This window comes from Episyrphus balteatus, chromosome 2, assembly GCF_945859705.1.
Source record: "Episyrphus balteatus chromosome 2, idEpiBalt1.1, whole genome shotgun sequence".
Lineage (NCBI taxonomy): Eukaryota > Metazoa > Arthropoda > Insecta > Diptera > Syrphidae > Episyrphus > Episyrphus balteatus.
In genome coordinates, this window is record NC_079135.1 from 103077722 (window position 1) to 103095298 (window position 17577).

The window sequence follows — 17577 nt, forward strand, 5'->3', positions numbered from 1 at the left end:
CTTGGATAAAAAGTAGTAAAATGATTCACTGTTTTGGAGCTGTGTCGACGACATGACACATTTTGCAATCATTTATGTCAAGTGGAGGACCGGGTAAAATTAAATTTATTATAAAAATTATTTTTTTAATTTTAGTTAATTTTTATTAAAAAAAAAAAAATACTTTTGTTTTGTATATTCCTCTATAACACTCCTATTCGAAATTGTTCCATTCCCATAACGGTCTCATAACGTCACTTCATAAAACTGTCAAATTTGACATTTCCATTTTACAAAAAAAAAATACGACCTCTTTGCGTGGTTGGCTGATAAATTCTTTCTTTTAAATTTTATCAAAAATAATTAATTCAAAATGAAATTAGAGGTCCTTCCATCTCCTGAAATTGCCAACTTAATTCACGATGTTAAAGTCGAGTAAGTTAAATAAATAACAAAACCTACAATAATTACCTAAAACCCATTTCGAAAATTCTTAGAAAAATAGTTGGTTCCTACAATATTACAATAAAAACTTTAAAAATCTTCAAACAAATAATAAATGGTCAAGATTGGCAACATGCTGAGTGAGTAATAAAAAAATACCCATTTGATATTTTATTAAATAATTGTGAAATATCATTTTTGTCTTTTGTAATAACAAAGAGGTCTCATGAAAACCATTCGAGCTCAGGCAAAAGTTCTTGTTTCTGCTTTGCCACAAGAAGCTGTCACTGCAAATATTGCCCGACGAATGTTAAAGTTAATTCGTGAAGAATTTGTTGCTCTTAAAGCTAAGGTTCAATATTGTGACGATTCGCAAGCATCTTTATCACTTCACAAACTTATAACTCAAACTAGTGAAATTGACGTCGATAAAGATTATTCACAACCACAAGAAGGTTTGCGTGAGGCATTGCTTGATCATTTACAAGAAATCGAAATCGAATTGGAAACTAGCGCTGAAAATATTTCAACTCAAGCCGAAGAACATATTCATTCGTCGGAGGTTATTCTTACACTTGGTCATTCGAGATGTGTGGAGAATTTTCTTAAGCGAGCTGCTAAAAAGCGACAATATTTAACTGTTATCGTAGCCGAATGTGCTCCATCATGTCGTGTAAGTATTTTCTTGTCATATTCATGTTTTTGGGAAAGTAAAAACAATTTACCTAAATTAGGTTGGTAATTTAACTCTGGATCAAACCAATAGATGATTGATGCAGATTATTATTTATTAAAAAAAACAGAAAATCCTATTCGAAACTGTTCCACACAGCCAGTGGCGTATTGAGGGGGGCTCAGGGGGCTCAAGCCCCCCCCCCCCAAGCGTTCAAGATCATGTTATTATTTAGCTGATTTCATCATAATGAACATGATTTACTGAAACTTTTTCGTAAATCTTAAAGATTTAGAGGCAGCTCAGATGCTCGAGCCCCCTCCAAAATCTGAAACGGATGTTTATGTTTGTTTGAGTAAGAGCCTCAGCTGACGTTGAGGGTTGGCGTAATTTTTTTTTTCGGATTTTAGTACGATTTGGAATTCTTCAGATCATTTTTTTTGTATTTTGACGTCGAATTACATCACCGTTAAATTTGCAAAACTTCTTATGGAAAATGCAATCTCAAAACGCCATCTTTTAAAGATATTTGAAATAGAAATTTTTGATATCTCAAAATCTTAGTGGCCAACATAACTAATGGTTTCTCTTAGCAAATTCCATTTTGCGCTTTTGATTTGGATTAAAAAAGCCACATATTACGAAAAAATAATATGTATTTTGGATTAAACATCAACAAGAACTTCATTGAAAATTAATATTTGAGACTTTCACATTCTGCATTTAACTTTTTGGGCATTCACTTGCCGAAAGTGAAATTAGGTGTTCTGCATTTTTTCACTCATTTAGATTTTCTCATCGAATTCAGTTTGCTTTGAATTTAGTGCCTTTTTCAATGAATTTGCAATTTTTGGACAAAATATTATCAAAACTTATATTTTTATTGTTTTGTATAGTTTGTTTGTTGTTGATTTAATACAAAATACATAATGCCTCATGGCATGAAATATTATAATTCATCACTGCCTCTGTGGTACCTTCGGGAATTGCGCACTCCTTCTGTGTTAGCAATCTCATTCGCTTTACACTAATTAATTTTTGTTTTAAAATTTGCAATAATACTGCCCATGTTTTGCATTTCACTTACATATATTTGATTTGTCTCACAAAATGTGTCTTCTTCATTTTTCTTTTAAATTCTGCTTTTTCCATTAAAATTGCGGATAAAATTGCATCCATGTCCAAAGCAGTAGTAATTTCACTTTAGAAACAAAATAAAAATGAATGATCCTTCAGTTTTGACAGTTTGAAGCAATTTTGAAGTTTTCGAAATCGATCGAAATGAAGAATATGATATTTCATTTCACGTGAAATTGAAAAGTGATTTCAATTCACTTTCGTTCAAATTGCGGAACATGAGCATTTATATCGAAAATAATAAATGAGCCTATTATAGCTCAATAACTATAAACGTGATAGCAATAAATCTGTTAACAGTTTTGAATTCAGTACATGACAAAGTTCGAACGAAATAAAGTGTTTTTTTTTTTTTACGGATGACTGAACTCCTTGCTCATTGTGTAAAATTTTTGCAGTATAACAACTTTGAAAAAACACTACTTTTATTATGAAAGGAGGAGACAGAGTACGAAACTGTCGAGTAGTAGCAGTTAAATGCTACTTTACCACTTTCAGTACCGCACCACAGCTCTTCACTTTCGATCAAAGATGGATAAAAAAGAGAAACAATTTTTTTCGTACATTTTCCCTCTAAAAAAATTTTGAAACATTTTTCAGGTCAAGTGTTTACTGAATCATTTCCGCTCGCGTCTTTGTAGTTTGTAGTTACAATTTACGGCTATACTTTACTGCGTTTTCTATGCATGTCCCAATGACCTTAAAAAGCCTGGAATTCCCATAGTCGATGAAACAAATTTTTAGGTGGCTTTCTTATCCAAACCGAAAGAAAACTATAAATTGTGCAATAAATGAATGGACTTATGTTCACGGTCCGGGGACATATCTCAATCGCTAGCAGTATGGCTTTTAGAGCAATAGTTCCGGTTCATCTGACTATATTTCTCACCGTACACAGCAACTAGAAGATATCTTTACTTACTGTTTCAATACAAAATGTATTTTTATTAACATCGCACTAATAAGATTTGTTTCCCTTTGAGGACTTCTCTCTTCAGACATACTACGTGAATATAGAGTACATTATCCGACTCTGTTTTCTGCCTTCATTTAAGTAATCAGAACTTCTAAAGCTTATGAAGAGTATTAAGACTAAGACCTACTTGCAATTTGGCGAACTAAGCAAGAGGTTTGAATCACCCTTATTGCGAGTTACAACTATCGAACAATATGTCTTTTTACTTGCGATATAGGTACTATATATCAAGTTATGCATTCGTACAAAAAAAAAAGTTGAGATAACATTTTTCCATGACATTACGATGGTAGACAATGCCAAAAAAGTGGGTCCCGGAAGTCCGTCTGTCTGTCTGTCTGTCTGTCAGTCTGTCTGTCTGTCTGTCTGTATAAGGAGCTACAGCCTAAACGGATGGACCGATTAATGTCAAACTTGGTATGTAGCGTTATTTGGCGACTCTCCAGAGGGGTTTTTGGAATTAATTTTTTTGGACCAAAAATAACGGTACTTGTCATATAACGATTTAGAATTGAAATATCTCAAAAACGGCTCCAACGATTTTGTTTAAAAAATTCAAGTGTTAGTTTTAAGCTAAGGTCTATCTTTCAATGAAAAATTTTTTTTTTGAAAACCATTATTAACGGTACCTGCCATAGAACCGTTTTTTTCAAATCCGATTATCTTCGAAAGTGCTTGTTCGATTTCAACGAAACTTTTTGTGAAGAAGCATTTATATAATTTAAATACAAACCAAAAATAAAATTTCCAAAAAAATGATTTTTGAATTTTTAAAAAAATTTTGAAAATTTTTTTTTGAAAAATCAAATTTTGGAAAACGGGACAATTAATTTTTTTGAAATTTAGTTTTTAGATGTTGATTAGTGATTTCTACAAAATGGCATACCAATTTTATTTTAAAACTTTTTTTCCAAAAAAAATATTTATAAAAAATTAGTTTTTTAAAAAACTCTAACGATTTTGAAAATTTTTTTTCTAAAAATGCATGTTAACATAAAAATCAAAACTGCATACTTGTTTTAGAGGGAAATTTAATTTCAGATTTTATTTAATTTTTTTTTAAAAACGAATTTTATTTTTTTTTTTCAAATTTCTATATAAAAAGTCTTAAAAATTTAAGCAGCTTTAACTCTAAGAGCAAGTTCGTGCGACCCAGTCGTGCATTTTATTTTAAAATCGCTTAAAAATTCGAGGGTAAAAGGCAATTTTTTTTTTAGACTTGATATAACGTGGAAGCACAAAATATTTAGAAATTAGAAAACACCTCAGGGTAATTTCATGAGAGCGTATATTCATATTTTTGTATATATATATATATATGTATATATATCACTAAATTAAGTATTTTAATACCTTTACACTATCTTAGTATATTGATTGGTTTCATTGTTTTAAATATTAAAAGTATTTTAACTATTGTACTTTCTAAAAAATATCTTCAAATAAGATGTAACGGTTGTGACGTTAGAAAGTACTTGCATTTACAGACAAAATTATCCCAAAAATGGGTTTATGTCAAATGGTCAAGATTGGCAACATGCTGAGTGAGTAATAAAAAAAATAACTATTTGATATTTTATTAAATAATTGTGAAATTATTATTGTCTTTTGTAATAACAAAGAGATTTTATGAAAACCATTCGAGCTCAAGCAAAAGTTCTTGTTTCTGCTTTGCTTTTCTCGTTTTTGACAGTGCGTTTCTACAATAGCAATTAAGTTTTTCATCTAAAAGTAAAAGTTTCAACCAAAAATGGAATACTTTGGAAATTACAAAAATCAAAACAAAAAAAAATTATTCACTTTTTTTGCTTACTTGATATAAAAAAACGTACATTTGCAAACAATTTATAAAAAAAAATTAGGTGTTTTTGTTAAAGATTAAAAAAAAAACAAAAAAAAATAGTTTTTGACATGTTTCTCAATACTTTTTGAGGTCATATACATAAATGAATGATCATATAAAAAGTTGCAAATCTTTTAATTTTATTTACAACTTTAGCATATTATTTTTGCAAGAAATCATTTAAAACGACATTTCCTTCCCCAAACCCACTTAAGGTGGGTTGGTGTAGGAGCTGTACCATTAATCCTATGTTTCTACATTACTCTTTTTTGATGTACAGGCCGCACATGCCAACTGACTGAAACCACTTACTTGAGCTTCTCTATCATCGGAATGTTGTCGTAGAGCAAGTAAAAATTATAACAATAATGATTATGAGAATTTGTGCATTTGTGCGTTTTTTATCTATTAACTAAACTATTAAGTCAAACTCTACAGTTTATCAGATGATTTCTAATATTAAGGAAAACTGCGAAAATCTTCATATTTGCTATAGCCGTTTTTCCGTAAGACTTGGAAATCCACACAGAATTCAACAACAAAAACTTACTGCCAATAACTTTACCTTTTTCCTTCCAGTAAAAATCAGTAGGGATGAGTGCATTTAAAAGATTTTAAACTATCCATACTAAAAGAACTTTAAAATCCAATTAACATTAAAACGTTTGCTTACAAAAATTTCTTTACTTTTTCATAAATGCCATGACAAAACGTCTCATTGTTAAGGCATTTCGGGTGAGGCTAACTGAATGCAGGTATCGTGCATTTGTTTGTACTACGAGTTTTAATGACGATTTCTACTTCGTGATACCAGTACTTGTACTTTTACTTTCTATGCACAAATTTGGTACATAATCAAATTTGATAAATGTATTCCTATGAGAAGAAAATAAAAAAACTCGTAAAATTCGTTCTTCAAAGACAAAACACAAGATCTTAATAAATTTGAGTTCAAAAAAGAATTTTATTTCGTTTCTTTTAATAAAGTCCCAGTAATAGCTCTCACTGGATTGCATCATTACAATGTTTTGTATTATTTAAGACAAGCAATAATGTTTTTAAAGGTTATTATTATTAGCATGACGATAATACTAAGTAATAAAAGCAAAACTGTTTTTGATTTTTTTTTTTGTTGCATTCATTGTTGCATTCTTCGAACTTTTAAATAATGGTATAAAATTTCAATGGACATAATCTTTGCCGCCGGGTACAAAGCGTTTAGTCACAAAAAAATGCGCTTTTCGGCTTTTCTTTTTTCTCTTTTATTTTCCATCAAAAACATAAATTTAGAGCAACTCTTTCCTATAAAAATAAGAGGATCAATGCTCAACTTCATTCGCATTTTCTGGAAAACTATCATTTATGACTTAACCCCTTTGTACCCGGCGCCAAAGAACATTTCTTTGTCGCCCTTTACAAGACGATAGTGCAAATAAATTTAACCTTTTTATTTATGTATAAAATAAAATTGTAAATTGTATTTTAATATATCATCGTTTTCTATCTTTCTAGGGTCACGACCTCGCATCCAATTTAGCGGCCGGAAATGTTGAAATTGTTGTCATCCCTGACTCGGCCGTCTTTGCAATGATGTCTCGCGTCAATAAGGTTATAATTGGAACACACAGTGTTTTAGCTAATGGAGGATTAAGAGCAGCATGTGGTGCTCACACCGTTGCTCTTGCTGCCAAGCATTACTCCGTTCCTGTAATTGTGCTGGCTCCCATGTATAAGCTTTCCCCAGTTCATCGTTGCTCATACGAAGCTGATGCGTTCAACTTAGTTGGATGTGCTGAAGGTGTGATACCCTATGACTCGCTGGCATCTAGGTTTGCCAAAGTCTATAGTCCCATTTTTGACTATGTCCCGCCAGAACTAGTTACACTTTTCATATCTAACATGTGAGTAGTTTTTATACGAGTCAAAACTAAAAAGAAACAACCAATATTTATATCAATATTTTCTTTCTGTTTATTCTAGGGGTGGACATGCACCGTCTTATGTCTATCGATTGCTGACAGAATTATACCATCCAGAAGATTATGAAATTTAAATTGACACAGATAACATCGAAAATAAAAAATAAAAGAAAGAATGAAAGGTTTTCCGTTTTACAAATTGAAGAAGTGTTGATTGTACGGCGTTGATTGGTTTCCTAGTGAATTGGTCTTTGTACACTTGGTGTTTCTTTTTTTTAACTTATATTCTGTCGTTATTTTTATGTTTGATTGAAATAATCCAATTAATATTCGAACAAATGGTCTGCAAAGTATTCAAGCTATTGGCAAGTTTGTTTTCAGTTATATTTTCAATTCTAATCGAGCCGGTTTTGTATTTTCTTTCGTCTAACCACATCGGTTGTTTTTAAACGTAATTTAAAACGCAATTTAAAAAAAAAGAAGTGTTTTAGATGTGACAACTGTCGCCATTCTTGGATTTTACTTAAGGATTAACGTTCATTAAGAGGATATATTTTAAAGAATGTGCTATTGTTTGGTGATTGAAATGAGTGTGGCATAACCGCAAGCAACCTTTTTAAAACAACTGCATATTTAACCTTTCAACATTTAAACGATATGGATTTTTTTTATTTTATAATTCTATTAACGTAAAGGGAGCAATTAAAACTACAATGTATTATATATTTCTGCAATAATTTCTTGTAAGAAATAAGTCTGCAAAAAGAATTCTTGCCAATTACGCTAAATAAATTCTACATTTGGCTTAATCTTACTAGCAACAAAAGTATTTTGTGTCGTAACTTTTAAATTCTTATTTAATTACGCAGATATTCTTTTTTTGCGCACATCTTGAATTTGCTCAATCCTTATACAAATATTGTTGAATATTTAAAATTCTTTCTCTAATAAATTAAATTTTTTGATGGAACAATTCCATGCAGATATGTATTAACTATATTTTTTCCTGTGGATTCTGTTTATTCAATTACACATGGCATTACGATCTCTACAGCAAAAAATGCTAAAACGATTTGTTTCAAACTTTAGAATTAAGGTTTACCGGTTATTTCGTAGTCGGGAAATTAAGATTTGTTGTAACCAAAAGTACGTGGCCTGCCATAGGTACCTACAATATGACTTGTATAACCAAAATCTAACGATTTAAATTAAAAAATTTGTGTGTACTGTGGCAAATAAGGTCGTTCTCGTAAAAAAATATTTTGTAAATCTTTGTTACCAGAACCTAGCATAGAACCGTTTTCTGGTTTTCTTACTCGTGAACGATTCTTCTTTTTCGACATATTTTTTTGTACAGAAGCGTTTGAGTAGCCGTAATATTACTGTTTAACCAAAAATTAAAAAAAAATATTTTTTGGAAACAAAAAATAAAATTGAAAAATCAATTTTTTGAAAACGGATTTATGATTTTTCTAGATGTGGATTAATATTTTTTTCAGAATGGCATACCAATTTTTTTTCTCTTTGAAAAAAATATTTACAAAATTTTGTATACTAAAGTTAATAAAACGATCCATGTTTTGATGAAAATGTTTTTTTTTTTTTCAAAAATCTTTTTTTTTTTTTTTCAAAAATCTTTTTAACGGTATATCTCCCATAGGAGGTTTTTTAATATATTGAACTTTGCCGCAAACGAATGTGCCAATTTCCATACAATTTATTATGTAAAAACGTTTGTATTACCTACCTATAAGTTAAAAAAAAATTAAAAAAAAAGTTTTTGGATTAAAAAAAATAATTTCTCCATCATTTTGTTTGTAGATATTTATTAAAAAAATATCTAACCATTCTTAAAGTTGGAGATTTTATCAATGTTAGAACATATTTTAGTCATTTAGAACCTAATGTTTTTATTTATATTGGTATATATTTACACTTTTTTTTAAATTGTTTTAACGATCCATGATGTTTGATATTCAAACTCAAGTACCTATTATACGTATTTTATTTTGGTTAGCTCTCACGACTGTAATAAGAAATTTTGATACACAACTTGAACTTTATGTCCAGCAATTTAGTAAAATAAAAAAATAAACAATACCACCAGAACTTTTCAATACATTTATTAAGAGAAAAATTTATCATTATCGTTTATGTAGTAATTCTAGAGTTTTTATATTTTTTGATGTATATAAACAAAAATCAAAAACTTGTCTCACAACTTATTCATGTACCTACATCTAAAGTTTTCCCGGAATTTTTGTACGGAAATGATTTTCATTATTTTTGTTTTTAAAAATAACAAACAGTCGAAGTTTATTTATCCATTTTGTTCAAGTTAAACTTAATTTCTTGTTAATTTTTTTTTTGTTTAAAAATAGAAATATTCCTATTTTGTAAAAAAAATAAGTAGTTTTAAGAAAATTAATTGGTCTTTCATTTTTCATAAATCCGTCAATAACGCTATTTTCTGATTAAAATTTTGTCAAAATAAAAAAAAGCAGGAAAAATCGAAAAGTTTAAAAAAACAGAAAGTTCGTTAAAAAAAGAGCTAGTTAAAGAAAACAACAACTAAAAATATACAAACTGTTATAACATGAATGTGTTATTAAAAATTCTAGGCTATTTATTGGTGTTGACAAGCCTAAAAGCTAGAATTGGGCGAAGCAAATCATAATCGTGTGGGTGATATTCAAGGGAGACATTTTCAACTAAAATGTAAAATTACCTACATAGACCGAGAGCCAACTGCAAATTTTGGAAGTGGAGATATAACCACAATGTGAGTATGAAGTTTTATAGCCTTATGGCAGCTATTAATCGCGGCTTTATATGGTTTTCGGGAGGTCAAAAATTGCCAGTTTTCTACATAATTAATATGAGTAGGCTAACACAAAATTCGCATTCTGAATATAAGGACTCAAGCTCTGTCTTGCTCCTAAGTCTGAATACATCAATCTTGGCTATGCAAATAGAATTCAAGATATTAGCTTTTAAAACTAACCATATCGGCTCTATTTTTGGAGAATTCTGAATTAAAAAAAAAAAACAAACAACTAAACAGAAAAGTCTCCAAAACAAAGCCGCTTAAACAGATTATATCTTGAGATTGATCTCATCGTCAAGATCGATGTCTTTAGGCTTAAGGGAAATGACAGCAACATTCCTTATATTCAGAATTTAAATTTGTGTTAATTTAGTGTACTAATATTAATTGGAAAACTCGCGATATTTAAGCTCCCGAAAACCAAATAAGTACACGATTTAAGGCTGCCAGACTTTTGAATTTGTTATTAGAACGCATAAGTCTATATGGTTATACCTTCATTAAGAAAATTTACTGTGGGCTCTTAGACTAACAAGACTAAGCACCATAAATAAATTGAATAAAGGAGCCCGATGATCTTATTGGCACCCGTGAAATAGCTTTGTAGTACCATTTTCAAGTTGTTTTTGAAAGATTACAATATGGATAAAAACATACGAAATTTTAAATTTACCACCCTTATAACATACGAATTCGTTCGTAATGACAGTTTGAAGGAAATTTTCAATTACGAACGGATTTGTGAAATTTTAGAGGAAGCAAGAAAAAATTATTCTTATTTTTAGTATTTAAATAAACGATAAGTTAGTTTGATCAAGATTGTGCAAAATTAATAAAACGTTTACTCCAAGTGACTATAAAAGTCCTTTTAATGTAGTTGCTATCTTCGGTGCACAGGTGCATATTTTCAGAAAACCCACTTTCCATGATGGTACAGCGGTAAAATTCGATATGGACATATCATTTGCAATGAGAATACAAAAATCAAAAAAGTGCATCGAAATATTTTGGATGAATAAGGGTATTTTTTTAGGGAGAAAGGACGTTGTGCAACAAGTAGATTTTAAAAAAATCGTTAAAACATTTCGATGGTAATTGGCATCAAGAATTAAAGAAAAAAATCATAAGCGTATGATGGGTGCATAGTGTTTTTTCTATTAAACTGATTTTATATTAGAGAGTGTATGAACAACTTTTCTCTAGTTGAGTTATCTGATCCGAACAAAATCAAGATCGAAAGCTTAAATACGTGTTAGATAGATATTTTATTTTCCGTTTAAAAAATTTAACAAAACCATGATAAAGCTTGGTTTTAAGTTCGTCTGTCAGGTATACAATACATTATATAAATTGTATACAGTACATTCCTTGCCAAGTGAACCGTATTGGTGTGTCCAAAACTATTTTTTACTTAAATTGACTTAAAAAAAATAGCAGGAAACTATTCAAGATAAAATCACCCTCACTCACAGCGAACAAATTATTCTTTTTTTATCCAGAGCATTCGACAATAACTTTATTGAACAGGCTGCCTACACAACTGCACTTTTTACAACGCAATATAGCTATGTACCTACGTATCAGCGTAACATCATTGTTTACCATTCCATACATTTATATTTATAGGTAGCTGCATTCGTATATTTACACAGTTTATACAAGTGTAATACCCCCATTAAATCTTAAATGCGTTCGGGCTAGAAGGCATCAAGTAATTACATACTTTAGATCTCTCATTAATTATAACAACATTTTACATTAAAAAAAAGTTCATTAACCTTATAAATATCATTTAATCCAGTAAATAGTAATACTGGACATACATGGTGTATACGTACTTTTTTTCTTCCTCAGTACTTAAACTATGTTTATCGATCAACCTTTCAGTTATAAATTAATTTATATTCACAAACTTACTTCCTTTTATTTCAACTTATTATTGCTTCTCGTTCGTTCATAAATTCCCATTAAACCAGACTGGAAGACACCATTTTATAATAACGCTAAGCAATTACATTATAATGCTTGTTTTTTTACTCAAGGGTCATAGTTTTTTTTTTTTTTAAGGAAACCCCTCCAACACCACGTGTTTTCACGCCAAAATGACCAAATGACCACCTTTAATAGGCGGAATTACTCGTTAGTTGACCTTGTATGGTTGTAGTATATATATACTCACTAGACAAACCCATCAAATCGATACAATGTCTACCCCTCCCCCTCACGACTTTTTCCATTCTCGTCAATCTTTTCATACAAAACAGACTTTGTTGTAATTTAAAAAAAAAAAAAAAGATAAAAAGTCTTTCTTCTATAATATAGGTAGGAGGTATAAGTCGTAGGTACACTCACTTTAGGACGTCATAACTTACAACAGTTTTATGTATCGGAACAATAATGTGTGTGTACCAAACCCACTTAATGCGTGAGAAAGCATGGTATTGAGTATACCCAAGGGGGTAGCAAACTATGTAAATCTGTGTGTGTCCTTGGCACAGTCGATGACACAACCCACCCTTCTGTGGTGGCCAAAAAAACAATGACGTAGCACACTTCTCTGTGTTCTCTGTTGTTGACTTCTAAATATTGGCATTGCGAAGCCTTCGAATGGGAAACCTTTTGCTGCTAATAGCTTTGTGTCGTCGTCAGTTTGTTAAGGTTGAGAGACGATATCGGTGTTTTGCTGGAAAAATACTCTTGCAAAAAAGTCTTGTTTTCAAACAAACTTTAGTGTTTTTTAATTTTATAAAATAATTGTTTTATACAAAAAAAAAATAGTATAGTGTTTTGTTAATTTAATTATAAAGTGCATTATAACAATAAATGCAAATAAATAAGAAAAAGCAATAATATTTAGAAAAATTGCTTTTGGATTGGGAAAGATATTGGATACACACATTTATTTTCGTGCGTTGGTTGTCAAGGAATACATTTTTAATTATATTTTATGCTATTAAATCCAGTCACGTGGTTAATATTATTTTTTTTTTTTTGAGTACCTACTGTGAAAATGTGGTAAAGAAAAGCGTGGAATTTTCGATGTAATTTTTTTATTATTATAATCCCGAAATAAGGGTTAGTATTGGAATCTATTTTTTTTTTTGTGTATTTGATACAACTTGATTGAAAGCTAGAATTTGAGAATAGAAAGAAAAAAAAGTGTAAAATAAGTTTAAACTTGTTAACAGCAGTTGGTGGTTTTTGGTCATTTTCATTTCTAAATATAGACTTTAACAAAAGTTTAAATTTCTAATAGAAAATAACTTTGATTTGTGTATATGTCTGAAGTGTATAGATACCAAAAACCTATTCATAGACAATAGAAAATATCCTTCCGTTTCAAATTTAAGTTAATTATTTTTAGTTATTTGTATCTAATAAGAATCAGCTTACACCTTTTTTTACCATAAATCCTAAAAAGAGTTGAATAAATTTTCAGTTACGAAACATGTGATTATAAAAAAGGAAGTGAATTTTAGATTAAGAAAGTACCTATTTCATATTGTGGCATTCAATAAGTTTTGCTAAAATGTATGTAAAACCGAATAAAATTACATATTTGTGAGTTAATTTGGATTTGTGAGATCAAAGGATAGTAGGTATAGCTATGAAAAAGAACATGGAAAAGGCGTTTTGCATAAAATGTATCATACTTGTTGCGTGGAGCAAGAATAACACTTTTTCTTTAACAAAATGAAAGTTTCTAAAATTTTTTTTGATTTTTATTCTCAAATTTTGTTTTTTATTTACATATAGAAAATAGAATTACTCGCTTGGAGGTGTTCCGTTGATAATGATTTCCGAAATAAAAATCATCTTTTCCATAGAACCGGAATTTTTATCATAACCGGGTCAAAATCATGGAAACGGAAAAATTCAAGGTCGGAATAATAAAAGTATACAACGTTGATTTATTGTTAAAAAATGTATGCTCAAAATTTCGGTATAGCAAACATTTATCGGTTCATAAACGGGCAAAACAAAACACTGTTTATTCTTTGCTATAGCTTTAAACGACCTTTGACCTTGAAATTAGCCCACAGCCGAGAAAATACTATTTTGGCCTTTCATATTTCCGACAAATGAAATAAAAATTTATTTTCAAAAATGTGAATATGTTTATCGCGTGATTCTGAAAATGTTTCATATTTCAAAAAAATTAAATTTTTAGAATAAAAACAAAATTTTGACAATTTTTGCAACTATCCAAATTTTATGAAATTCGCTCAGAATACTTACAATAAAATTCACTAAATGTGTCATCAGTCATTTTTTTAAAATTTGGACTAGAACTTTTAAAAAATTAGAATTTTGATTTCTAAAATATCTACATGTGTCATTTTATTCGTTTTTGTACATCTTTAGTTAAAACTTGAAAATTTTGAATTTTGGAAATTCTTTAGTCAAGGCTTACCAATATTCCTAGAAAATATGAATGCACATATTTGAATTTGTTTTTTTTTTTTCAAAATCTACCTGTGTTCATTTTTATTTTCATTTTTTTTAATCTCTTCCTCAATAATAAAAAACATTGTTTTTAAGTTTTTGAATTAAAAAAAATTACATGATCTTACGTATTCTTTCCCCACATTAACGAATGAATGAATTTTATCAATTTCTTTTTTTTATAATTTTTTACAATAATTGAGTAATACATAAGCAGTTAACAATTTTCATAGCTTTCGTAACATTTCCTTAAAAAATCAAAATTTGTTTTTCGATGCAAAATGTAAGAAAACTGTTAAACACCTGTAAGAAAAATTTTTAGAACCGGGGTAGCTCTAACGAGAATTTCAAGTTTTTAGTAGTTTTTAGATTATATTAGATTTTTATTCATCGAATCTTTTATTTCACAGAAACACCCTGAAAAAAATTTGTATGGTGTGGCACTGGTTTATTATTTTGAAAACTTGTCGTGTGATTGCAGTTTTCAAAAATGTATAAAAGTTTCCAAAGTGTTAGAACTGAAGATATTACAATTTAAAAGCAACAAAACAGGGTTTTTCAGAGAAAAAATAACAAAGAAAAATAAACACATTTTCTCGACTGTTGTTTGTTTATTTCTTTTTGAACAAAAGCCTCGATTTTTGTTTGTTATTTTGCTCTGAAAACGTCTGTTTTTTTGCATTCAAATTGTAATATCTTTCGTTCTAATTTCAAATTTGGAAATTTTTATACATTTGTAAAAACTGCAATAACACGGCAAGTTTTCAAAATAATAAACCAGTGCCACACCGTGCAAATTTTTTTCAGGGTGTTGCTCTGAAATAAAAGAAAGAAATTGAGTTTTTATAAAACATGGAACTGTTTATAAATATGCAGCAAAATGGCGTATGCAATGAAAAATATTTTGATTAATTAATTATTTCTTATTATTAGGCAATGTTTTAGTGAAAGAATTGTAAAAAACAAAAATCAATTATGAGCGGAGGAAGCAAAATACTGTTGCAAAGTCGGGATTTTTCGAAATTTCACAAAAATTGCATTAAATCGAAAACCGTAAGGATTTGGGATGAACAAGTTACCAAATTCTGAGAGCCCCAAAGTTGGCCTATCAGCATATTTCGTTTGATCCATTACTTTTGGGACACCCTGTATATCATTTATTTTAAAGAACTCATATATGTAATAGTCTCCAAAAAAGTAATTTAGTACTTATTAAAACTTTAAAACCCACATCAATTTTTGGTGTATGTGTAAAATATCAATAATTTATTGTATTAGCTATCACTCGAATATAATGTACATGCAATAACTGATATTTTTACAAAGTTATTCGAAAATCTTGAAATCCCTATTGAGAGAATTCGGAAGTTAAAGTGCAATAACAATGCAGTTTTTTAAATAATTTAGGGGAAAGGTGCGGACAGTGAGACAGTGCAAACAGTGAGACAATCCATTTTTCTCTTTCCTGAAAATAAGCACAGTAACGCTAGTTTGGGTCAAAACGTTTATTTCCCCGTCTGCGTCTTTTAATTTTGTCCCGACTAAATTAAAGCTGTCCATTTTCCTACACTGTAAAATATCACACAAAATCAGGTGAAAGTAGTTTTTGGAGTGTTATAAAAAGAGTGTATAACACAAAAAAATATGGTTAGTGGACAGAACTTTTTTTAAATATGTATGTATTATATTTATATGTTCTTTCATAAAAATATATCATGTAATTAGAATTCCTTCTCGTTTTTTGTAATTTTATATTTTTCCAAAAAATGACAAAAAGTAAACAGTGAGACATTATTAAAAAGCAAACAGTGAGACATAGATTTTTAAAAAAGCAAACAGATTTAAAAAAAAATCTATTATTTTAGCATGACTTCAATATGATTTCGTAGTATTTTTTCTTTCGTTTTTTTTTGGGCTTTTTCTTACATTTTTTGAAAAAAATGGTTTAAAGTAACATAAATTAATTAATTATATACTTGTCAATTACCTAATTATTTGACGTTTTCGTTAATTTTTTTTTCACCTAAGAATGTCTCACTGATCGCACCCTTTGCAAACAGTGAGACGTTTTGACTTTTTTTTACATTTTAGTCCAATGTGATGCTCTCATTCATTCTTTAACTACAAGTTTTTTTGCAACATTAAGATAAAATATGTCTTAAACTGACTTCAAAGTTTCGTTAAATTATCTTGAAAACATTCTAAGATATAGCAATTTAAAAAAGGGTGTCTCACTGTCCGCACCTCTCCCCAGAAATCAAGACTTTTTGGTGCAAACAAGGAAGATATATCTATCGCCAGAGGTTTTTATGTTATGATAATTATTTGAAAGAAATTTCATAGTTTCGCTAGTCTTTTTGGGTTTATTTTATTTGGTTTGTTTTTGTTTTGAACTTATTTTTTTTTTAAAGCTAGGTACTCGAATTATTGCTTATTGTTATTCATTTTAAAAACTCTTAAAAAATCAATTCAAATAACATGTACCGCACTCATGAAATCAAGATTTCCACTCATGTATGTATATTGTATGTCTTAAATTAATATGCAATAAGTTGTTGCACATTGTTTTTATATTTTTGGAAATTTGAATCGCCTCCACCAGATATCAATCCTATATATCAATTTGATTCCAGACAACACGTCTAACAACTCAATTTAATTTAAATTCCTATTTGTAATATGCTAAAATTGTAATATCGTCGTCGTCGTCGCGCCGACCGACGACATGATGACTTTTTTTAAAATGACGTAAACATTGCCGTCATACATTTTCTTAACACGACTTTATATAAAAACAAAGTGTATTTGTATTTAGTGTACTTGCGCGCAATTATCCTCTCTTGGCCCTTTTTATACACAAGAAAAAGATAAACTACTTCGAATACGTCTCTATCGTGTGCACCCACTTCAATCACCCAACAGAGTGTACACATCATCATTTATTGACTTTTTTTTATAGTGTATAGTGCATAAGTATCTCGAATGCAATTTTTTTTATTTTGTTCTACTGTGGCAACAGTTGTCAGCGGGGTTTTTGAACGAATGTGGGAAATATTGACATGTACCTGATGCATTTAAACTTATCAGTTGAAGTGATGCAGTAAAAGTTAATAATAGTTTCGAGATATAAGCGAGATAAAATTTTTTTTCAACAGAAATGAATAAGACTTTTTCGCAGTTATTAACTTCTTTTTGCCTGTATTTGTTGTTAAAAAATTCACTCGAAATCGGTGGTAGTTTTTTGTGATTTCTTATAATTCACATTCACGTTAAAAATTTACTCAACCGTTATGACAAATTGCAATATTGAAATGGCAGCGTTCAGTCAAGTTG

At 29.4% G+C, this 17577-nt stretch overlaps 2 protein-coding genes across 4 annotated transcripts in view; both read left to right on the forward strand.

Annotated features, from left to right (window-relative positions):
* Window positions 1-257: 257 nt before the first annotated feature.
* On the forward strand, window positions 258-7806 carry LOC129911176 (translation initiation factor eIF-2B subunit beta). The gene is made up of 5 exons (XM_055988884.1): window positions 258-414; window positions 477-563; window positions 643-1096; window positions 6565-6953; window positions 7033-7806. Exons 1-5 carry the CDS (start codon window positions 353-355, stop codon window positions 7103-7105), a joined length of 1065 nt encoding a protein of 354 aa, XP_055844859.1. The 5' UTR covers window positions 258-352; the 3' UTR covers window positions 7106-7806.
* Window positions 7807-9696: 1890 nt separating this feature from the next.
* Window positions 9697-17577, forward strand: part of LOC129910530 (E3 ubiquitin-protein ligase siah-1) — a 29641-nt gene continuing 21760 nt past the window's right edge. For 2 of the 3 annotated variants that reach the window (XM_055987948.1, XM_055987949.1), the window contains exon 1: window positions 17034-17573. In XM_055987948.1, the coding sequence (XP_055843923.1) occupies window positions 17535-17573 (39 nt within the window). In that variant the 5' untranslated portion in view covers window positions 17034-17534. Of the gene's footprint in view, window positions 9754-17033; window positions 17574-17577 lie in introns of those variants that run through there. The other variant, XM_055987950.1, reaches the window with a different exon arrangement.

What these genes read in the sequence shown, in the direction of transcription:
- LOC129911176 (XM_055988884.1), top strand. Translation starts at nt 353, where the DNA reads ATGAAATTAGAGGTCCTTCCATCTCCTGAAATTGCCAACTTAATTCAC. An exon ending in AATGTGCTCCATCATGTCGT is followed by an intron (nt 1,097 to 6,564) that starts GTAAGTATTTTC and finishes CTATCTTTCTAG; the next exon opens with GGTCACGACCTCGCATCCAA. An exon ending in ACACTTTTCATATCTAACAT is followed by an intron (nt 6,954 to 7,032) that starts GTGAGTAGTTTT and finishes TGTTTATTCTAG; the next exon opens with GGGTGGACATGCACCGTCTT.